The sequence below is a fragment of the Agelaius tricolor genome, unplaced genomic scaffold (assembly GCF_023055355.1).
Source record: "Agelaius tricolor isolate 1412-34295 unplaced genomic scaffold, bAgeTri1.0.p SCAF_4, whole genome shotgun sequence".
NCBI classification, from domain to species: domain Eukaryota; kingdom Metazoa; phylum Chordata; class Aves; order Passeriformes; family Icteridae; genus Agelaius; species Agelaius tricolor.
In genome coordinates this window covers 27,581,530-27,603,595 of record NW_027269264.1, presented here as the reverse complement: position 1 = coordinate 27,603,595, position 22,066 = coordinate 27,581,530, and the positions used below count along the sequence as shown (strand labels likewise).

The following is a 22,066-nucleotide window of genomic DNA, read 5'->3' as shown; positions in this document are numbered from 1 at the left end:
CAGCATCCTAATCATGGTGCATGAAAAGAATTTTCAAGAAGCAGAGGGAAAATATTTCCATGAAGCATCATAAAAAAAAAGCTGCAAGTTTGGGGGTTTTTTTAATGCAAAAATAAAAGAAAAATATCAAACCTGGAATGTCAGAGCCAAAAAAAACCAAAAAGAAGTACATAGCAGCAAAAGACCTTAGACTGATGAGAGAGTTACACTTACGTATTTTAAAATATACATCAGGGACTGATCCTATAATTGAAAACCTATTCCTTTGGTAGCTCTGAATAGATCAGCTTTAGTGGTTATGATTAATGGAGCTGGCATTTTTTAACTTCTCCATAACTTTTCTATGTATATGCATGTCTGTGTCTTTAAATTCACTACATAGAGTTCTCAAGCTCATCAGCACAGCACATAACTCAAACTAGTATAAAAGAATTTAAATGCAGAGAGACACCAATGAAAAAAAAGCACACATAGGATGTTTGGTGAGTGAAAAGATAGTGTGTCATCATCCGACCTTAGCAGTGTTGAACTGAGAAGAATCAGCAAATGGGTTAGTGCTGCTGAAGACAGCTGGCCTACTGAAAACATTGTTCTGCAGAAAAGGCAGGGAAGGGTTCTAAAAGGAAAGCATAATAGAAACTAAGCAAAAAAAAAGTTTTAAACGAACCCTTTTTAATCATGAACCAAAACATATTCATTTTGTTGTCTGGGCTAACTGAACAAGGTCCAAGTTCTGCACTTGCCACAGATACGTGAAATTGGGCAAAAGTGTATTTGCCCTGCGTTTCTGATGCTCTGTCAGCAGAGAGGAAAAGCACCAATCCTCACACCTGTTCTAGACCACAAAGTACATCAAGTGCAGAATTACGCTGCATTTATGTGCTGTTGCTGTGATATTTGAAAAATTTTTTCCCAACATATGGGACACTCTTAGACATTAATTAATTGTGGATTTCTGGGTTAGGATGAACACAAATATCTGTAATAATGCAATAGCTTTAGTCTTATTTTGAAAACCACAGATTCTCATAATTTGATTTAACTTCTGTGGTAATACATTCACTGTTTATTTCGTAAAAGTGAGGGCATAGTAATATTAGGCATCACTAAGCAGATTTCATATCTAATAATACATTTCACAGAACACTTTGTATATGCACATATGCATGTGTAACTGCCTGAATTTATAGTTTCTTGAAACAAAATACTCTGGTCTTCCCCTAAAGCAAGGTACTCTCTCATTACCATTTACCAGAAAAAGAGTTTACACATTTAGACCAGATAAAAGGATATAATTTGACCATTTATATTCTTTAAGCAGTATTTGTACTGTATTCTATTTTGAGATCAGAATCTGCTTAATAAGGAGGAAACAGCTTTGATTTCAAATAGTATGTTGGAAATATACTGTGTATACTTAGAAGTAATTTCTACACTGGTTGTATCCATCTGGCAATTACCTGTAAGTCTAAGGGCTGTAAATTTAACACTGCTGGAAAATAGTATGGACAGAAATGTGAAAACCTTCCAGGATCATTCGTACCAAGAGTAATTTAATCAAAAGTTACAGTGCTATTTAAAAAATTTCTTAAAGCATTTGTTTTTTTAAATGCTCCTGAAAATAGTAAACACATCTCTAAACATTTATTTTCAAATACCATGTTGCAAAAAAGTAATTCTATTTTGTAAGACAGCAAATGTCTTGGCTCTACTGTATCTTCAGCAGTGACAAAGTAATGCCATGAATGACAAAGTTTTCTTCACTGTCAAGTCATTCAATGTCAACAGGCTGTTTCCCTAGGGTACAATATTTTCTGTATTTGTGATTCCCATTTGATTTTTAATATTATGAAGAAAGGTTTGTGAAAAGTAAATTGTTACTGTAATCACCCTATTACACTTTAAAATTTACATGTTCTCTGCATAGAAATTTAAAATACATCTTGTTGAAATTTTAGGCAATTAAAATAAGTATCACAAACACTTCATAAATCAACAGTACAATCCTAGTAAAACAACAAAAGTTCAGCTACAGTCATTCAAAATTGTGCCTTTTTCATTTTGTCATGATGTCCTAAAATACTAACCCAAATACTAATCCATGCAACAGCATTGTATTAATATGAACTGACTATTATGACAAAATATGGGGCATTTGAATTTGCCTGAACAGTTCAGTTTAGCATACTTTTTGTGCCGTCTAGGACAAGAGGAGTAAATGCTAAATAAAGGGAGTTCTCTCTTTATCTTTTAAAATTCAAAACACAGCCTAAAGTAACAGGATTTTTTATTTCTGTTATTTCCTTTTTTCAACTAACTTCCATTCAGAATTTTATCCATGTGTCCAAGATGCTAAGTTATCAGAAACTAGCTAGCATTTCATATAGTATAATGCTGTAACACTACTATGGGACCATAATCACAGTGATATATTGTTTCTTACTCAGAAATACACGGAGGGGTATAGGTATGAAACACAGACTTGATGGGTAACTCCTCATTAACAAAACTATCACTGTCTTTTCACAGGACAATTGCATTATTCAGGCTGTTCTGGAGTACACACAGGCCCTCTCTTAACTGCTAAACCTTGCATGAAACAAAACAGAAGAATTTGGACTCATTAGCTACATGTCACTTAAAACCGACTGCCTGGTTAAATACATAGTGGTACCATAATAATTATAGCTCATGTGTGCAGGTAGCTAGCTATGGGGGTGACTGGACACGAATGAAAGCAGGAAATTCTTATTATGTAGTAGGATCTTATTAAGTACAAATGCAAGCTTCAAAAGATGAAAATAAAAACATAATGCCATTTATGACGATCACAACATAATGTATGAGTACAGGAAGAGCATTTGCAATGTTTCTGCTTACAGAGAAACAAGAGTTTGTTAGTACAGTCAAGAAATAACCAACAAGCTTAATTTGAAAATAGAGAATAAAGAACTACAATCAAACAAAGGAGCATTCTCTAAATAAAAGTAGTGATATAGTAATGGCATCATTTCCATCCCAAATCGGCATAAACATTCAGTAGCAGCAATTCTGTTCACATGACAGCAAATACAAAAGCATTACTTTAGTAGTTTGAGTGTCAATAATCAACATTCAACAGAGCTTTTTCATGCAACTTTACCTTAGATGACTGACGATAAAATGGGTTAGTAGTTTTCTGCCCACAGGGAGCAGAAGCTGAAGAAGGGCTATAAAGAGACTCTGGCTGGGGAACAAGAGTTATGAGACAACTAGTAAATAAACATGCAGCTTACACAGACTCTACAAAGAGGAAGTTTAGTTTCTAGTGATGCAAGGAATTTATATTAAAGCACTGTAGCTTTTGTCTGCAACGTCCATGCAGTTTAGTGACGGAAAACTTCCGTGTACTTCTAGGTCTTTTCATTAATGTCCACAGAATTTTTTAACAGGTGCTGTATTTCTGCATGCGCTCCTCAGACATGCTGTCAATCTCTAACAGATGGTTTTAGTTAGACTCCTACTCTGCCCCCCAATAAATTATCTTTCTTGAGGCTTTTCAAAATAGTTTGAGGACGGCGTGCTGGAGGGTATTTCCAAATCCAAATCGATTTCATTCTAAATGGAAATAATACTTAAATCAAATCTTTGTTCCTAAAATAGTTGAGATGGCACTTTCAGGATTAAATATCCCATTCCCAAATACCACCATCTTGAACATTTGCTTCATCTATTACTATGTATTACATCTCTTTTCATATTCTTTATGCTTACCCTTGGTCTGCTTATAATGCTCTGTACCATAAAGACTACAGGATTGCCTGCCTTCCGTATGGCTTCCACAGCTTGTTCGTGGCTGGCATCTCTGAGGTCAATTCCATCCACCTGTAATTGGAAGGCCTCATCTTAACATTGCAAGAAGCTACAAGAGTCATGAGTTGGTTCTGAGTTTTGGTTAGGAAACTTTGACTAAAACCTAAGCCCAACCCTCTGTTTTTAGTGGACCTTTCTACAGATTTGGCCTGAGGTTCTTCAAACACAGGTTTAGGATTTCCAAGAGCACTAATAGAACATCAAAAAAATATTCTCTTATTCCTCTGTTTTAAAAATGTTTTCCAACATTTTTAGTTAAGACTCCCTAAGTTTTCCCACAAGCAATGTAACAGAAGAGAGATGATAATCTGAAGAGAGTAGGAGTGTTTACCAAATACTGCATCCTGCAAATCCCACCTTAAGAAAAAACTATTACCCAGGACTTTATGAGACTTTAAAACTGAAACTTGTTAGGTGCTGGAAAGTCTTTCCTGATGGGGTATTAAGCCAGTACAGTGTACTTTTTTCTTTTATCTTGTTGTTTTGTTTTTTTTTTTTTTCCTAAAGCAAAATAAGATTAATTTTAGCTATTAGACACTTCAGAAGTTAAATTTTTAGAGCTGAAAATCTTTTTATCTTCTGGAAAAATGCATGTACACAGGATGGCTAAGGACAAATTTGCACCTGGTTAGTGTTATTTTTCATGTCTGTATATGTATGGGTGTGTAAAACATTTTGTCCTGTTATCCAGGTAAGAACAATGTTAAGGTGAGGTTAGCATCAGTAAAGTATTGTCACAACGACCACAATAAAAGCTAGAAGCTAACACAAAAAGGTTATTTGTTAGTGACAATTATAAGCACACAAACTTATATGATGAAGATTAGCCCTACAACTTTTTAATAGTCTAAGTCTACCTTAAACTTTATCACACAATGCAAATAAGATAGCACAAAAACAATCTGAGAGAAATTCTAAACCTATGAGCAACTGAACAAGAACAATAATACTCTCCAACTTCCCATGTCTGAAAAACTGTATGCACTGCAGAGATGGAAGTTTACATATGCCACAACTTGAGAAACTGAAATTGTTCATTCAGAAACAGTCACATTAACATAACATTTTGTTTTCACTCACCCATTCAAGTTTCCGCAAGCATCACTGTCAGAGACAATTGCACTTACAAAAATCCAGTTATTCAGGTGAAATGAATGTTTTTAACTTTGTGGCCTTCAAGCAAAATTCCACCTCCCAACTTCTTATACACTGCAAATTGTTCCATCCTGTTATAGAAAGTGCCACCTATACTAAGGTATTATTTCAAGATCCTCAATATCGGTATTGTAGCAAACAGCAAACTGCAGTTTTAGTACCACCATGTAAGTCAAGCCCAGTGTGAGCCAGAATTACCAACTCCATCACTCTGCTTGTTGGGCTTCTTACTGATGGACAGTCAGCTAAGGACATCCAGTAGGGTTACATGGAGGCAGTTTCTATTAGCCTGACACTGGAGATAGGGCAATGTCTGACAGGAAAGATCTATTCCCTTCAGTATGTTCATTCTGCAATATCTTTAAGTGACAAAAGCAGAAGTGGCTGCATGAGCACTGGACTAGCTATGTAGAAGAGAAATGAAGATAAATCCTACCCTGCAATACCACTGGCTACATTATACTGAGGAATGGGCAAAACGTTCTTCATGTCTCAAGTATCAAACACAGATTTCTTCATGTCAGGAGAAAAAAAAAATGTGCCTGCCTTTACTCCTGCACAAGACGCATAAGAACTATTTGAATCAGTTAAGATTTCTGATGGAAATAACCTTGGCATTCATTTTACATGGTTTGCACTGGCTGTTTCTATTGCTACCCAGTGAAAAAGTACAAAAGGTGAAAAATCTTTTTGTTTCACCAAACTTAAGCTTTTTCCTACACATTCTGGTTTTCAAATAGGCAAGTCAAACTGCTGGCTTTGTAGACCCCTGCTCACACAGTCAATCATATGTTTCACATTGAATATTCAACTTAACAGGCAGCTGTCTGCACACAAACATCAGCAGATGGTACTACAGTCTGTGTGGTTCAAGTGGTATCAGCTGTGGCAATTGCACAGCTGTCAGCCCACCATACATTCATCTCAGTGACTCCTGAGATGCTGGGGGAATTGCAGCAAAAGGCATTCAGATGGTACCTCTACAATCCGATCTCCAGTTTTCAGTGTTCCATTTTTGCCAGCTGGGCTGTCTTCCAGGATGTGTTTGATAAAAATCCCTCTCATCACTTCTCCATTGCTCAGGCGGCTTCCCATCCCTCGTCCTCCAACAATGCTGATGCCCAGTGACTTGCTAGGCTCTCTCCAGAGTTCAACCCTTTTGTGATAAGAAAAGGACCAAACTAAATTAAAATCTGTTGTGATTATGACAAAGACGCACACTGAAGACACCTGGATTTGCACAACTATTTTGAAAAATTCTTTTGAAAAATTGTTTGAAAATAACTCCTCCTTGCAAAGTTTTGTCTTTCAGTGGAAGTTATTTACTGGATTGATCAGAAACTCTGAGTTTAGTATTGGTCAGTTTGTTTTGAGTTCTTATAGAAACTTTGAATCTTTCTCTTCTTCTTTTTTGACTTGATCCCTGCAAGTCAGCTTGGAATAAGCAGAGATAAATTACTATAACAATCAAGACACTTCTAGACTGCAGGGATTTAGCTCAATGGCAGTAAAAGTCAATCATTAATTACTGCAGCAATGCACAACATACATAAGTGCAAGAATTCTGTTGTTTTTTCCTCTTCTAAAAATATGTTTTGGAATTTTTGAACTTCAGATGACATTTTATAATGTTCAAGATCTGCACTTACTTTCTGGGCTGGTTCCAGTTACTTAAAGCTGCATTTTGAAGTTCGCTTTCTTCTCCCTCCCCCTCTTCACGTTCTGGAAGCTCTGGAAGTTCCCTGATGATAAACACGAGCATGCAATTAATTTCTAAAGAATCCACATAATCACTAGATTTTTCTGAAAAATTTCATATATTGAGTAACCCTGACAGTTTTAGAATTTGTACATCGGATTTAGGTAAGGAACTTCTTTTCTCATGTCTTTTAGAATACATACGGTGTTCAGGGATTCCCTATCCACTTCTTATCTGCAATGAAGTTTCTATCCGCAACACAGAACAACAAAGTGCAATTTGGAACTACAACCAAATCAAAGCTAAAGGTAATTTACTGTTTTCAAAATGGAAGAAATTACAATAGCAGCACTCAACTAAATTTACTGCTTTTGGAGATAAATTGCAAAAATCCGAGTATTAATCACTTTGAAATTTTGGACAGTAACTGCAATGAATTTTTGAAACTGAAGGAAAAGAATGACACAATTTATTCTTTCCAGTTATGTTCTGGAATAACCATTGATACCAAAGTCTTATGTTGGAAGCCCTTCAGTATTTGTGGCAATCCATAAGTCCAATTGCATAGTATTTAAGAGAAATTTAGGATAAGAAAGAATTCAAACTTCTTTTTGGACAGATCAAAGAGACTTGTAAAAACGCTTAACAATTTGCTAGTCAAAGCAAAAACTCTATTTTTAACAGCTTTTTACTGTTTTTGCTGCCAGTCTGAAGAAAATCATCCATCTTTCACCTCTTCTAAAATAAAACTTTTATTTCCAAAATGTGCAAGGTGTATGGAAAGCAAGCTATTTGGGAGAAAGCTTTATGCCTTTCGACTCACCTCACAATATGTGAAGGAAAAAGTTCAAGTGGCACTGTTCCCTCTGTCTGTTGTCCCAGACTGGCCCTGTACTCGTCTAAATTTTCTGCTGGCACATATGTAATACTGCAATAAAATGGGACATGATTAAACTAGCATAGGGAATGCCAGTCCTCCCTTTAGTGGGGGTGAGTTATGGATATGAGGAAGCCACTCAAGACTACTTTGTTTGACTTCAAAGCAACAGCGCTGGTATGCTGGGAATAAGCACTCACACAAATCCTTTGCGACTTTGCAACAAGTATACATCTATAGTCAAATTAGGTAGCTGAAGAGCACATAATTTTTTGTAATTAAAGTAAATGGTGCTTGAACAGTGACAGTAACAAGAGACAATCCAGCTTCATTCAAAGCATAGATTCATCATGCAAAGAGAAACACTGAAGGATCTGTGAGGTTTGAGGCACCATTACCACACTTAATGACTGCTGAAAATGTTTCTGAAAGTTGGCCTGTAGGAGGTTTTGTGCTTTTATGGGTGGTTTTGTATTTATTTTAGATTTCTATGCTTTTAGTGAAGAATACTTCATAGGTTTGGACATAAAAATGTGTTAAGGCACACCACCTATGCCACAGGGACCAATCCCCTGCTCAACTCCTTCCCCCAGATCTTCATGCACTTCTAACCAGTTTAGAACAGTCAGAGAGTCGTATTTCATCAGAAAAATGATGTACAGACTCCACTTGATGTTTGAATGCCAGAAACAGTCCAATAGACTGGGGAAGAGTGAAGCAAAGAGGGGAAAAACGATTAAGACATGGAGAATATTTCTTGAAAAGCTTCCATCTGGGAGGCAAAAGGATACAACAGTATCTTTCATGATATAAGCAGGGCTACTTAGGTAGCCTTCCTTTGAGCTCTAAAAAACTACAGCTTAGCTATCATACTAAAGTATATCAAGAAGTAAGGCTGATGGAAAAATGGCAGGAAAAAGTCTCTTTTGCCATACATCACATTGTTCAAAGAAAAAAATAACATATTTGTCTCAGATATCTTTTATGAAAAATCCTTTCCTTAGGATTTTTCCTCCTGAGAAGCTGAGAGGCCTCAGGAACAAAATGTAAACATTGATTATTTGCTGCTGTGGAATGCAACAGGTGAATCTTTGATTGGCTCATGTTGGATGTTTGTAATTAATGGCCAATCACAGCCCAGTTGGCTTGGACAGAGAGCCAAGCCACAAACTTTTGTTATCATTCCTTCCTATTCTATTCTTAGCTAGCTTTCTGATGAAATCCTTTCTTCTATTCTTTTAGTATAGTTTTAATGTAATATATATCATAAAATAATAAATCAAGCCTTCTGAAACATGGAGTCAGATCCTCGTCTCTTCCCTCATCCAAGAACCCCTGTGAACACTGTCACACATATTTCCCCATAGAAGAGACAGGGCTAAATCAAAAATAAAAGGCCTTGGCCACTTCACAAGGATATGTAAGCTGCTGGGAAGAGACCCTTTCAAGTCTGAGGCTTTCACATGGAGCTGTCTCCTGTCCATCATTCCTGACTGATGTCATCTTTGTCATACCCTGATTACCACTGATTCCACTGTCTCAGTAGTTTTCTGCTGAATACATCAAGCATCAGAACAAATGCAAATAAAATTTTATATGACTAATGCTATCAGTCTAAAACACTACCAAAAACTATTATAAGGGTCACCTTAATTTGTCCATCTGTGTATGTGTCCAAGCATGTTCCCTACCTTCTCTCACACCTACCATATCTAGAAAAGTGAAAACAAGTGCCTAGGGTGCTGAACAGAAGGAACTTCCTAGTTCTTTTAATGGAAATTTCTAAAACCATATAATCCATATAAATCTCCCTGTTCTGCATTGGCCTTTTTCAAAACATGTAAGTCTTACTCCACTTGACACAACATATAATCATTTTGGAGTGCTGAGAAGTTAATATACACTTGGAAACAAACTCTCAGCACTATCTGCCTTTCCTGAGGGCATTCTAGCACTGCAAAATGCTAAAGACATGCAGCATCTATTCTGCAAAGACCCAGCAGTAAAACAGGAAGAAGTAAGAGAGAAAAGAATTTTGGAGAATAATGACTAATATTTCTCAGCCATCTCCAACTCCAAGTGTACTGAGCTACAGCGAAATACTAGTATTATGCTCACAAAATTCTCATGGGTCGAATGCTGATGCAGCAGCTTCACCCAACAGGTTCACAAGAATACCTTGCCTCTACAAAAACTGTTAAGATCTGTAAGTTACATTTCAATGTAAGAAAATGTAACATTCATTCAGTTATATTCATCACTTATAAAAATAAGTAGGAAATAATGTAGTTTTCCCTTGACAGAAAGATACAGTTAAGAAACCAGAACTTCTGGCTAGAAGGCCTGGACAATCTCCTTTATGCTAAACTGAAGCTGGAAGCCATAAGTATGAAAAGGAGAATGGGACAGTCCTACCAAGGAAATAGGTTATCCCAGATTCAGCCTGAATATATATAGCAGAGTGTGACCTCTGATAGTACAGTGCCGTTATATATCAACTCTTGTCTAGTCCTGTTCTGAAAGGAGAACAAGGCAAGCAATTATGCAGAGTGCCAAGGTCCAATGACAGCAGTTGTCCTTACCCTATGCATGAGCACTTGAGATCAGCTGATCTCAAGGGGGAGGCAAACCATATGCACTCCAACTTCTGGGATACCCTATTGTGTTTTGTTATATGATTAAATAACTGACATTGTGCTGAATCATTAAAAAGGTATGACTGAAAGGATGCTCTCCAAGAGTTTTAAATGCTACTTAGAAATGTCTCTGAAAAGCTGCCCTAGCTTCCTTTTCTGTGTACAGCACTGGAATTATAAAGAAAATAGGTTTGTTTTGCCAGTTTTAAAAAATGGATCTAAAACTGAATATCTGAATTATCCTAATTGATTTCCACAGATGGAATAAAATTTAGATAATCTCACTGGCACCTGTTACATTTTAGTTCTTTGGAAAAAACACATTAATTGTATTCTAGTGCTTAACTACAGTTCTAATAGCCTGGTATAAAGCACTCAAATGAACATTCATTATGGTTTTAACAGCTCATTCTTATCTACATGTTCATTCTTACCTAGGTCTCTGTAACACTTCAGTTATTTTACAAACTTAAACCAGAACACTTTCATTTTGCATAAAAATAACATACAAAAGAAAAACAAATTACATGGATCAAATACATGAAAAGTTATATTCTGTGTGGAGTCCATCTTTGTATCTTGCTCATGATTTCTAAAGTCCAGTTAACAGCAAAGGTTTCACTAACTGCTCTTATTACTTGTATTACTGACGTGACTGTCCTCCTACTCTCTCTGTTCTGCCTGTTATTATTGAAATGAAAGAGTATTGCCCTGCTTAGTGCTCATGGGCAGACACCTCACAGTTATCAAATCCATCATTTGCTGGATTGCTGCTGGAGCTCACTTGGAGGTCAAAGTGAGGTCTGAAGACATTCAGCATCATCCTGAACAGCCCAGCCAGTAGCTGGGATGATGAGGGGCACAGAACAAGAAGTGTTTTTGGCTCCTCTGGCTAACTCTGTTGAACTTTGTGCTGTAAAGCAGAAATAAAACCCCACCAAGGCACCAGTTCATCTGCAAAACAGACTGGTAATTGTCTTAATACAGCTACAGGGAAGAACGTAAGAGAAACAAGGGCCAGAAAACAGACATGAAGGCAGAGAAAACAAAATAAATAAATGTATGCTCCACTTCTGTGTCATATTTCTTTGCTGCAAGAGAAATAAAAGTTCAACAATTTCAAAGGAAAGTATATGCATGGTTTAACCATCTTCTTCTCTTTTGTAGCTGTAAAGCTTGAAAGAAAAGTGTTCTGGTCTTCTTTCTTAAGAGCTATCACCATTTCTCCTACCCCCAGAAATATGCACTAGCAACTAAAGCAGTGACAATGGAAACACCAATGGTTTTACTTATGAAAGTATCTTGTAAACACAACACTGCATGCAGTACAGAGGAACATTTATCACATGCTTGACTGAACAGCCACACAAAACCTTGAAACATCAACAAATAAATTACAAGTATGGAAAATGCTTAGGACAAATTACTGTAATTAACATTTAAGGTTCAATTTGAACCTTTGCATATATGAAGGAAGGAAAATGTAAGTGCCACAGAAAATATGACACTGAGATTAATCCAGATATCAGTACATTGTACTCATGCCAATTCTAGAAGTGAACCATGTACACATACACACGATATGCACACCTGCTCTGAGCACATCTTGGGTGGCTGTCATAGATGAAATTTAAATATATTAGCAATATTTTTTTTTAGAATACAGGTATTTTCATTCCAGACTTAGAAAGTATGCTCCAATCTTCAAATTTAAAGCCACATATAAATATATAATACAATTATACACACACAGTTGTATCTTTCTTAATTAAAAAATATATATACACATCCGCATGTGCAGCCACATGTGCATGCACAGACAAATATACATGAGAAGAAAGAGAATATGTACCTATATCTGGATATATCCCTGACATTACTATTGATATCATAAAAGCATGGAATGATTTTACAGACAACTTGCAACACAGAGCCATAATGAGTTTCTGAATTGCCAATACTCACACATAACACAGGGCCTGATCATCAGCAGGTGCTGGAGAAGATCTAGAACGTGAAGCATACGATGCAGCATCTTTTTACAATGGTGTTAATTAATATCAATGTCTCATGCTGAATGTGAGAGGCATACTTATGTACATAGAAGTGTGAGCTGTTGTTTTTTTTTTCTTCCTTTCCTTTTTTTTTCTCCTGTTCCACCTCCACTTCATCTACATCTCACCCAGAAAACATCTGCTCTTTATTATTGTCTATAGCACTGATTATTTAGAGGCATGAAAAATTGAATTGCAATCTCTCGCATTTCTTGATCAGGAATTCATCCCCCCCATTCAGTCAGGTGAATTCTAATTCAGCTTTATAATTATCTGACAGATGTTTCAAGCCTCTGCTGCTGAGCATAAAACACTGACTTTATTACAGAAATACAAGAGGTTCTGGCAAGGTAAAGTGAGAAGTGAAACAGAAAGCATTCAGTAGGGCATTTTTCTATACACAGAGGGGAAAAAATTAAATACACAACTCTAAAACTCAGGCTGCTTGTTCTTGAACTATTGAAAATCAAACATCCTTTAACAGAATTAAAGAATGCCTTTACATGGCCTGTAAGAACAGCTTTGTGTTTTATCTGCAAATACTATTTGCTACTATTTGAAATACAGCTTTGGAAGCAATATACTTCTGCTTAATCACTTTTCTGGGCCACCCAGCTACCCAAAAAATCAATCTACAAAGGCCAAATTTTGAAGTAAGGACTAAGAGGAATGATATCTAGATGGTCACGTCTGAGTGCTAGCATACCCTTGTTTTCCAAGGAAGACAGCAGAGATTCAACTTAAATCTTTGAAATGATGACCCTTAAATCAAAAATGCTGCAAGGTGATGCACCACATCAGCTCTAAATTGACAAATATGGGAGGGGAATGGGGGAGGGGTGAAGCTTAACATGAAGCTCCTCATCTCCAAATTTCTGATTTGGGGTGTTAGCCTCATGTTTGTATCATAATATTTTTCTGGGATCCTGTACTGCTTGTTCAAGTTAAAAATTAAACAAAAGTTTGATTATGCTGAATAGTACTACAGCAAAACTATGTAGTCACAAAAATACTGTCATTTTTCTTGCAAGACTCCTTTAGAAACTACCAATGGATTTAGTCTTTCTGTTTCTAAAGTGGAGAAAAATACTTTCTAAAGTGGAGGGAAAAAACTCTTAAAACTTGTCACAGGAATGCAAGAAAGAACATAAATACAAAGCAAAAGACAAAAATATTGAGTAAGAATATGAATAGCAATCGCTCCTTTTCTGCAGTATCTTTCAGAAATGGGATGCATTTTTCTCTGGAAAATCTGAATATCCACACCTAAGGCAAGATTTCCAACATAACTGCAAAAGAATAAGACTACAAAACAAAATTTGTAGTCACCCAGCATAAAATAGAGCAGCTATAAAAGCATAAGCACAAATAGTGAACATACTATGTAGTACTATGATTATGAACTATAGCATGAGGAAAGACTCCTCATAGAAGAACAGTGCTGCAGCATTTGTGTCTGTAAGCAGATATACACACACATGCATGTGCACATACAACTGACTTCAATCATGACATAGGGAGTCATAGTTTGGAACCCTACAGTAATACTCAGACTTTATCAACGTCAGACTTTATCAACACTGACTCGCTTATATTCCTGAGAGCATTAACAATAATGTAATTCATTTTATGAGCATATCCCTTTATTTAAACAGGCTTACATTAAATCATAATCTTAAATGTATGACAGCTATGGGGCAGGCAAGTAACCCCAGTAGCCATTGTGAAGGTACTTTGCCCACCTGTTCCGAAAACACTAGATCTCTTCCAAGCTAGAATACTTCTGGGCGAGTATGGAATGCCCTGCTGTCCATTCTGAACCCAGTTTTAACCTCAGTTACACCCATAACCACACTGGGACTGGACTGATTCTTTCAAGGACACCCTTACCAATAAGTAGAGGCGTCTATTACGAACAACTCCATTAATCTCTTTCCATATCTGACCCAATAAATGTTACCACAGGCTAAACAGAGAAAATAGTCATTAAGTTTTGAAGCTGTAAACTCAGCATTGGTGTTCCTACAGTTCCACCCACATCTTCAGGAACAGCCTCATTCCCAGATGCTTCTTGTAGGCAAAGTTAATTCCACAACCACAGCAATTAGAAAGAATTGTACTTTAAGGCAGTTAAAATTTTGCAATTTTGTGAACCTGAGGAAAAGAAACTTTCTCCTCAAAAGGGGTTCTCAAAACTTGTATTAACTATTGGAAATTTGAAACTACTACTACCAAGAGCAGACAGTTGTGCACAAGAGCAACAGCTCATTCATGTGTACTAATAAAAAATTGGAAGTGCCTACAGAAAACAGTGTTTCTAATGTTTGTCATAGACATACTGAAATGTTTTAAGCATTAATTTTCTGCACTGACATCATATTTCACACTTTCTGTCTGGCACCCAAAACCAAAAGCCATGAAAAAAACTAGACGAAATTACTTGTGCAACGGCTGGGAGAGTTCAGCTTCAAGAACCACAAACATCTTGAGAAAATTGTAACTTTCCTCAGAAGAGTCATACTATGAATGCAAAATTCTGTCTAATCCTATTTTTCCCATAAAACTAGGCAGGACAGTAATAATGATACTCATGACAGTGATTTCTAAGAATATCTGAAGCCTCTCACTTAAGTGATTTCATCTTTGAAATCCATGGAAATGTAATCTGAAGGTGAATTATCCATCTGATGCTGCAACTTAAATTGATGTGTAATAACGAAATTTTCATTTAAAGACTTGCAAAAATTTTAAAAAAACTGATTATCAGCTTTTTCCTACCATAACTCATCATCTAGTTTTACCTACTTTATGTCTGGTCCAATGAGTGAATGTCGTCTCAGCATAGCCCGGGCTTGTGCATTGGTTAAGTTAGTGGTTGACTCTTCATTAATGGACAGGATGCAGTCCCCAACACCAATCCGTCCATCACGACTTATTGAGCCTCCATGGATGATACTGCGAACTATCATTCCCAAACCATCTTTATTGGAACTTACTGTCATCCCTATAGTAAAAACACATGAAACAGTTATTGTCTTTGAGTCACAGCTCTAGTGCCAAGATAAAGAAACGGGGCACAGGGAAAGGAAAAGTCAGCCAGCCAACCTGCCAATATCACCAAGCCTATAAACATTGCTCTTACTCTCCTCCTTTGAGACAGCAACTACAAATCACAGTTACAGTAACTTTACCTTGTTATCAGTTTACATACTCAGTTCAATACAAGAAAAATTAAGACAGCAGAATATTTAAGCAAAAAATAAGAAAGATAATGAAATTGCTTAAAAACCATTTAAAATCACCACTCTTTTAATGGTTCACTGAGTTTATACACATTTACTTTTGTTTATGACAACTCTATTTGGAAAGGTGGAATGATTAAACAGGTAATTATTAGCCGAAAACAAATACACACTTACTTTCACAGAAAGCATGAATCAGATCCCACTGAGATGCTGGTTGTCTTCCCGCTCTCTTAGGTGGGCCGTAGCTTAGACCCAGAAGAGCATTCTGACTTCTGTGAAAGTCTGTACATTGCTAATGGATACAGCCCAATATTTTACTTTAAACAGAAGGATACTGCTTCTCAATATTTATACCCTTTAACTCCACTTTCTTTCCAGTAATGGGAATAAGATGGATATCCTCTTGGCATCTCCTCTCCCATGGGGAACCTATAGGGACTGACTTATGATGGCCTTCATGCATCACTGTGACTGTTCTTACACACATGAGTTGTCACTGTTATCTTCAGGGCAGTTAGTGTTCATGAAACAGACCCTAATAACAGTTACAGGAAAAACTTAGTTCTTCACTAAGGCAGTGGGAAAGGCAGGGCTGGAACCCTGAAGTCCACTCAGTGGACTTCCACTATCTTAATACTGCTTAATAAAAACTTTTTATTTTTTCAAAATGTGGTTTGAAATTCTGAACCTAACTTTGCTGTTTGGTTAAAATAGTAACAGACATTACTGAGGGTAGTATAACAGCACTTTAGGAAAACATCACACATACAACAGACACTCTTTCCCTTTTCCTATGCTGACACCATCATTACAGATCTGAAAGCCTGATGTCACACTTTGGAAACCTACAGTTTCAGATTAAAAATGCAAATTCCACTGTAAAGTTGCCAAACTTTTTGCAGGACAATGGCATTTCAACCCTTCTGCATTTGGGTGCTTCTCATCTTTTAAAAAATCACAGTCAAAATGTTAGAGCTCCAGCAGCGGCTGGCATTAAAGAGCTGCTGCAAAATAAGGGTGACACCATTTGAAAGGAAAAAAGAAGTGCCAGTTCCTAACCCTCAATTATTTAATCCATGCAGCTGCAGCTTGCAACATCATTCATAGCTCTTGACTTAGCTGCTTTTTTAAAAATGAAGGGTAAAAGCAGTGCAGCCATGTGCATAAACTGGTCATTGTGCTGAAGCTGCTTCCCAGGCCAGAGCACACTCAGACTGGAAGAAAAACGCTTCAGTCAAAAGCCAGAAGAAAGCAATATTCACATTCATATTTTGTACATATCAAGACCAGTCTTATTTTTTATGCATAAAATGTCTGCCAATATGGACCCTGCTGAAGTTTGTATTTTCATGCCGCATCAAGCTTGAGATGAAATTTGCTTTGATGTTCACTGCACTTAAAATATTCATCCATAAATGAAAACCTACTCCACTCAATGAGGAGTTTATTGCAAAGGAAACGTTTTTTTACAAAATCCAGATGCTTTGAAATGCATTGTGACGTACACTTTATACAGCCTGGCAATGAGGCCAGTAAAGGTAGTAGTTAACCAAGCCTCTCACACCAATGAAAGATAAACCTTATACCCATATCAGCCTTTCCTACATCTTTTTATTTTTCAGATCCTAATTTTAAACCAGATCCATTTTGAAGGATGGCTGTTTCATGAGGGTAGTATGTGGCAGACTGAGCATCCAGCCATCAGAAAGCAGTTTATTCTAGGTCAAGATGCCCACTGAAATACAGCATCACAGCTGTAAAAAACTGACATCCACCTCTGCACAGCAAGGAAGTCCTGACTTGGGACTGTTTATAAACATCCAGTTCTGTGGACAGCCCATTTTAAAGCATTTGCAGAGTTATTAGCCAGCACCCACACAAAGTCCTGCTCTACCAATCCCAAAGAGTCTTCAAGGTTATGCAGTTGGCTGGAAGAAACAGTACTAGGAACCTAAATGAAACCAAATAAACAAACAAGCCACAAACAGGAGGCATACATCACTGCCTTTCAACACAAAGCCTTCCCTGTCAACACAAAGCATGGGCTCTCAGAGGGTTCTATTCCTGTTCTCCTCCTCACACTGCCCAGGGCCACACCTGAGAGTAGGACAGGACAATTAAAAACATTATCATCTGTTGTGTGTGTTCACTCCAAAATATGTTTCTAGTCAGTATGCTCAGGAAGTTGCAGATTGCAGATATTGAAAAACTTAGAACTTCACTACAAAACGATAATATTATTAAGCCAAAAATACTGCCTATTAAATTTATCAATGACATGATTTTTAGAAATGTTGAGGCACTTTGGATTCAAACTTGAGGAATGCTTAGTCCCATCTGACCATCCTCAGAAAGCAAGATCATTTTGTGTTTACAAATATTTGAAAGTCTCATCTTCAGCTCTTTGACCACATTGTTCCTCTACAGCATTCCTTGGCTATATCTTGGTTTTCCACTAAATTAGTACATTGAACAATGATGCATTAAAATTGTTCTGTAAACACTAAGGAAACACTAAAATCCTTTATGGGAGAACAGATTGTCAGATGGACTGCACATTTCACTTTTGTGTTCACAACGACAGCGTGATCCAGTGCCATCACTGTCAAACAGGGAAAGAGCAGCAAAGAATGAATGTCCTGTTCCCACTAAATGGAAAATACTTATTTTTTACTAATTAAACAGGGAACCTACAAGGGAAACCAATAGTCATATTCCTGAAGAGTTTACAAAAAAAGTTCACTAACTTACCTAGGCTTGAATTGCCTTTTGCAATAGTGATAGTCTTCTCATACATGTTTTTGACTGAATTTTGGGGTGTGGAATTTCCCTCCAAAGACACTGGGCATCTCTTTTCCATTAAATGCAATTGATCCTAACATAAGGGAAAATAACACCAGCTCAGTTTACCAAGATAAAAATGATTGGTCACACTGATCTCAACTACTTTTGCCTTACACAAAACCCATGTACATAAATAAGTCAGATTCCTTATGCAGACAGAAAAGTCAGTTCACCAAAGATCAATATTTTCATTAAATATCATAAATTGTGTTTTCATTCAGGCAATGTATCACATCTATCACAAAGCACGCTTTTAATTTAGAGATATCAAAATTAGCATAACGAATTCAAGAGCTTCACATTCATTCACCACAGATGTCTAACAATTTGCCAGTACAAAGTAACAAATCCTGTAAGAAATTGCAACTCTTTTAAGCATTTCTTAATAAATCACTGAATGGAATAAATAAGAAACACAGGTCACAGTGACTGTCATATAAAGGAAAATTATGTTTGCACACTGCACTATCACAGATCAGTTTGTGAGCTGAACTGCACAGGCTTACAAGAACAGCATGATGCAAGACATTCACACCACCCCCCCTCGGCTTCCTAGGCCCAATTCCAGCTGTGCAGCTCCTACGTGCACTCATGTCCCTGTGAAGGTTAACAGGGGCTAAGCAAACTCCCATCCCTCCCAGGAGGTGCCTAGCAGTGTCAATGATGCAAGGTCTGAGAAGACTTGTATATACCCCTGTACTGCCAGCCTCTGAGAAAATACTGTCTTGATGACAGTAAAATAAATTCTGTCTTGTTTTGGAAAGGTCTATGTCCCAAAGTTTTGATGTGAGCTAACATATTCAAAGGAAATTAATAATCCAAGAAATATACATGGCTATTGGCTTGTGACAATTCCTGCAGGAAATTCTTTGGTCTAATTACAGCCTTTCTGTATGTTTTTTAAATGATTGTAAAAAAAAAAAAGGCAAACAAATTTACTTTTTCATTGGGATCAAGCTGTGTGGTAGTAGCAAGGCTTGTATTTAGCACAACTTCTGATGCTGTCTGAGATGTTGCCCATGTTGCTGTATTTTCACTTTCATTTTCGTTGATATCTGAAACTTCCAGAGTCAGAAGATCTATTTTAGTAAAATCACTTGCAGGTTCCAGGCTACTGTCCACTACAGATTTTTCATCTCTCAGTCTCTGATTCAGATTCATGTTGTACAGATTCTTCTCAGACACATGGAAATCACCTGCAGCATTTGGGCATTCCTCTCCAACAGACTATTCAACACAGGAGACAATAAACAATCACCATTCATTTGTAGTATTATTCAAAACCACATTTCATGCTAAAACCTTAAACAAAAACTAATCTCATAGAGTTTAAACATATTGCTGTGAGATCAGCAAGACCAATGTCATCTGCAGTTCCCTACAGGCATTCATTCTACTATAAAGTGAACTTGATTTCTTAGACCATTTCTTCTGCTTTATAACACCAGAAATCAGTACAAGTTACTAACTTTAACTTGAATAACTCCATTAAGTTTTTAAAATTCAAGCATACAGTTGTTTTTCTCAGGTGAAAGAATTTTGCAATACTTTCAGCACACTTAGCAAGTAAAGAGGAATTTCAAACAGCTCAGACAATAAGAATGTAATGCTATCTTCCATTTAACTGAGCAGAAACTTTCAGACTTCTCTTCCTTAGAGAGTGACAAGTAAAAACTAGGTCAAAACTCAGCAAAAGGTGAATATGGGGGATTTGAAATGTGACAACAATGAAATACAATAATGCAATTGCAGAAGCTTACTAGTTAATAATTATTGCAAATCTACCAATTATGGCTGCACTACTAGGACTAAGTTCCCTACACAAAATTCTGAGGCCATGACTTTGAAATGTTTCAAGGGATTTCAACAATCACAACATTCTGGAAAAAAAAACCACTTCAAATATTCTCTAGCTGACCTTTTAAAGTAAGTTATTTTAAAAATAGTTAGGCCATTAGATTTTAAAAAGGTATCTCAAGGACTCAGAAGTTAGACTTAGAGGCTCTGTATCAATATTAGAGATTTTTTTCTGAAATGCAATAAGAGAGCTCAAAATCAACTACCTCTATCTGTCTTGTTATCCACTGGTCCTATTTTAATTCTTCTACTGCTTCTCCAAAAAGCTGGGGAGATGCGCTTCCCAGGATTTGGGGATATTTTGCAACATTTTGTCTCAAGAGCCCTAGAATTCATTTTTGTCAACTTTCATGAAGTACATACAGGCTTGCTCTGTCCCCAGATAAGAATCAAAAAAGGCTTACCAGTAAATAAGTGGTTTAAGTAATAGCTGAGAAGATAATTGAGTAGAGCCTAAATACAACTAATCTGCATGATACAATCAATGACATAATTTCCTACCTTTTTGAGAACAGAACACAATACTACAATCTATTTAAATTATTTTACAAGGTTTCAAATGCAGCTGGGACATGTACTCTTAAGCTTGTTTCATATCCATTTCCAAATCAGTGAAAACAAGCATCAAATCATACTCAACATTTATTTTGTATGCCATATATTAAGAGTTGCATCATATGCTCATTTTTATTTTTGTTTCACTTAAAGAAAAGCCAATGATGCAATTTTTTAGGACAAACACAATTCCAGGAATTCGTAACTACAGTAACATATGGCCTCACTAGAGCATCTGCATTATTTAAAATAGGTTTTTCAACACCTATTTTAATGTGACACCAAAGTGACCTGGCAGAATCTACCAACTGCCCTGTAGCCAGAAATAACTGAAAAAATAACTGAAATATCTTTGAATTCCTCACAGCATCAAACAGTGCTGTTTTAATTTTTACTGCATTTTCCTTGCTTCAAAAGTCTTCATCAGACAGATCTTCCCACTATGTTTGTTTTTTCAATCATGAATAGGCTACTTGATGAGAACTTCATACTAGTGTACAGAGACGGTGTACATACTAGTGTACAGTACTCACTTCATACTAGTGTACAGAGACGGACGCTGAAAAGTCAGGACCATGGTATTTTAATAGAGTATGTAAACCAAAGCTATCTTTAAGTCAATGGTCAAAATAACTAAAGATTTTCTAGAGCCTCAATGCGATATATAATGTAAATCCAGTCTCTATCTCACAAAATGCTCCTAAGCATGTAAAATGCATAATCCATTTAAGTAACAATTACGGAGTTAAACAATACAAGCCGTCCCACTGGCACAGCAGAAATGTGCTCTTCTGTGGATTAGGAGAAACCATTAGAAGATTAATCTTGCTTTCTAACCAGCACCTCATAAGAGCTAAACATATTCCAGAATGGTTAATGGGAGTTACTGCAGCTCAGGTGTGGCAGAAAAAGCAGCAGCTACTCTATTCAAGACCACAGACTGCAAACCCAGTGGTTTTCAATGAAGACTGCTAGGAGAATGGAATTGGAAAGCTCTAGGTTAGTGATATTAAAATCTAAAGATTAAAAAAAACATGAAAAACCATGGAAAGAAAGATAACACAATCAGGTTATTATGGGTATGTGACTAAGAACCAAAAAAGCTATTATCTTCTTAATACTCTGAAATAAATCTTCATTTATTGCTTTACATAAAAACTATTAGCAGTTTTGACATTCAAGGATTTGCTTTTCATGACAGCATCATTATGAAAATTTCATTCAAAACCACAGAAACAAACAAATTATGAAGCATAAAAGTAAAAATAAGGATGAAAATTTAGTCTTGCTTT

General features: G+C 36.5%; 1 protein-coding gene across 19 annotated transcripts in view; it reads right to left on the bottom strand.

The window, feature by feature from the left end:
* MPDZ (multiple PDZ domain crumbs cell polarity complex component) overlaps positions 1-22,066 on the bottom strand; it is a 93,377-nt gene that overhangs the window by 26,043 nt on the left and 45,268 nt on the right. For 8 of the 19 annotated variants that reach the window (XM_071424993.1, XM_071424992.1, XM_071424994.1 and 5 more), the window contains 10 exons: positions 19,302-19,589; positions 18,270-18,393; positions 15,079-15,277; positions 12,185-12,226; positions 7,530-7,634; positions 6,657-6,749; positions 5,986-6,163; positions 3,754-3,864; positions 3,143-3,226; positions 515-616 (listed from right to left, as the gene is read on the bottom strand). In XM_071424993.1, coding sequence (XP_071281094.1) covers positions 515-616; positions 3,143-3,226; positions 3,754-3,864; positions 5,986-6,163; positions 6,657-6,749; positions 7,530-7,634; positions 12,185-12,226; positions 15,079-15,277; positions 18,270-18,393; positions 19,302-19,589 — 1,326 coding nt within the window. The remainder of the gene's footprint in view (positions 1-514; positions 617-3,142; positions 3,227-3,753; positions 3,865-5,985; positions 6,164-6,656; positions 6,750-7,529; positions 7,635-12,184; positions 12,227-15,078; positions 15,278-18,269; positions 18,394-19,301; positions 19,590-22,066) is intronic. The other 11 variants (XM_071425004.1, XM_071425007.1, XM_071425009.1 and 8 more) reach the window with 6 other exon arrangements.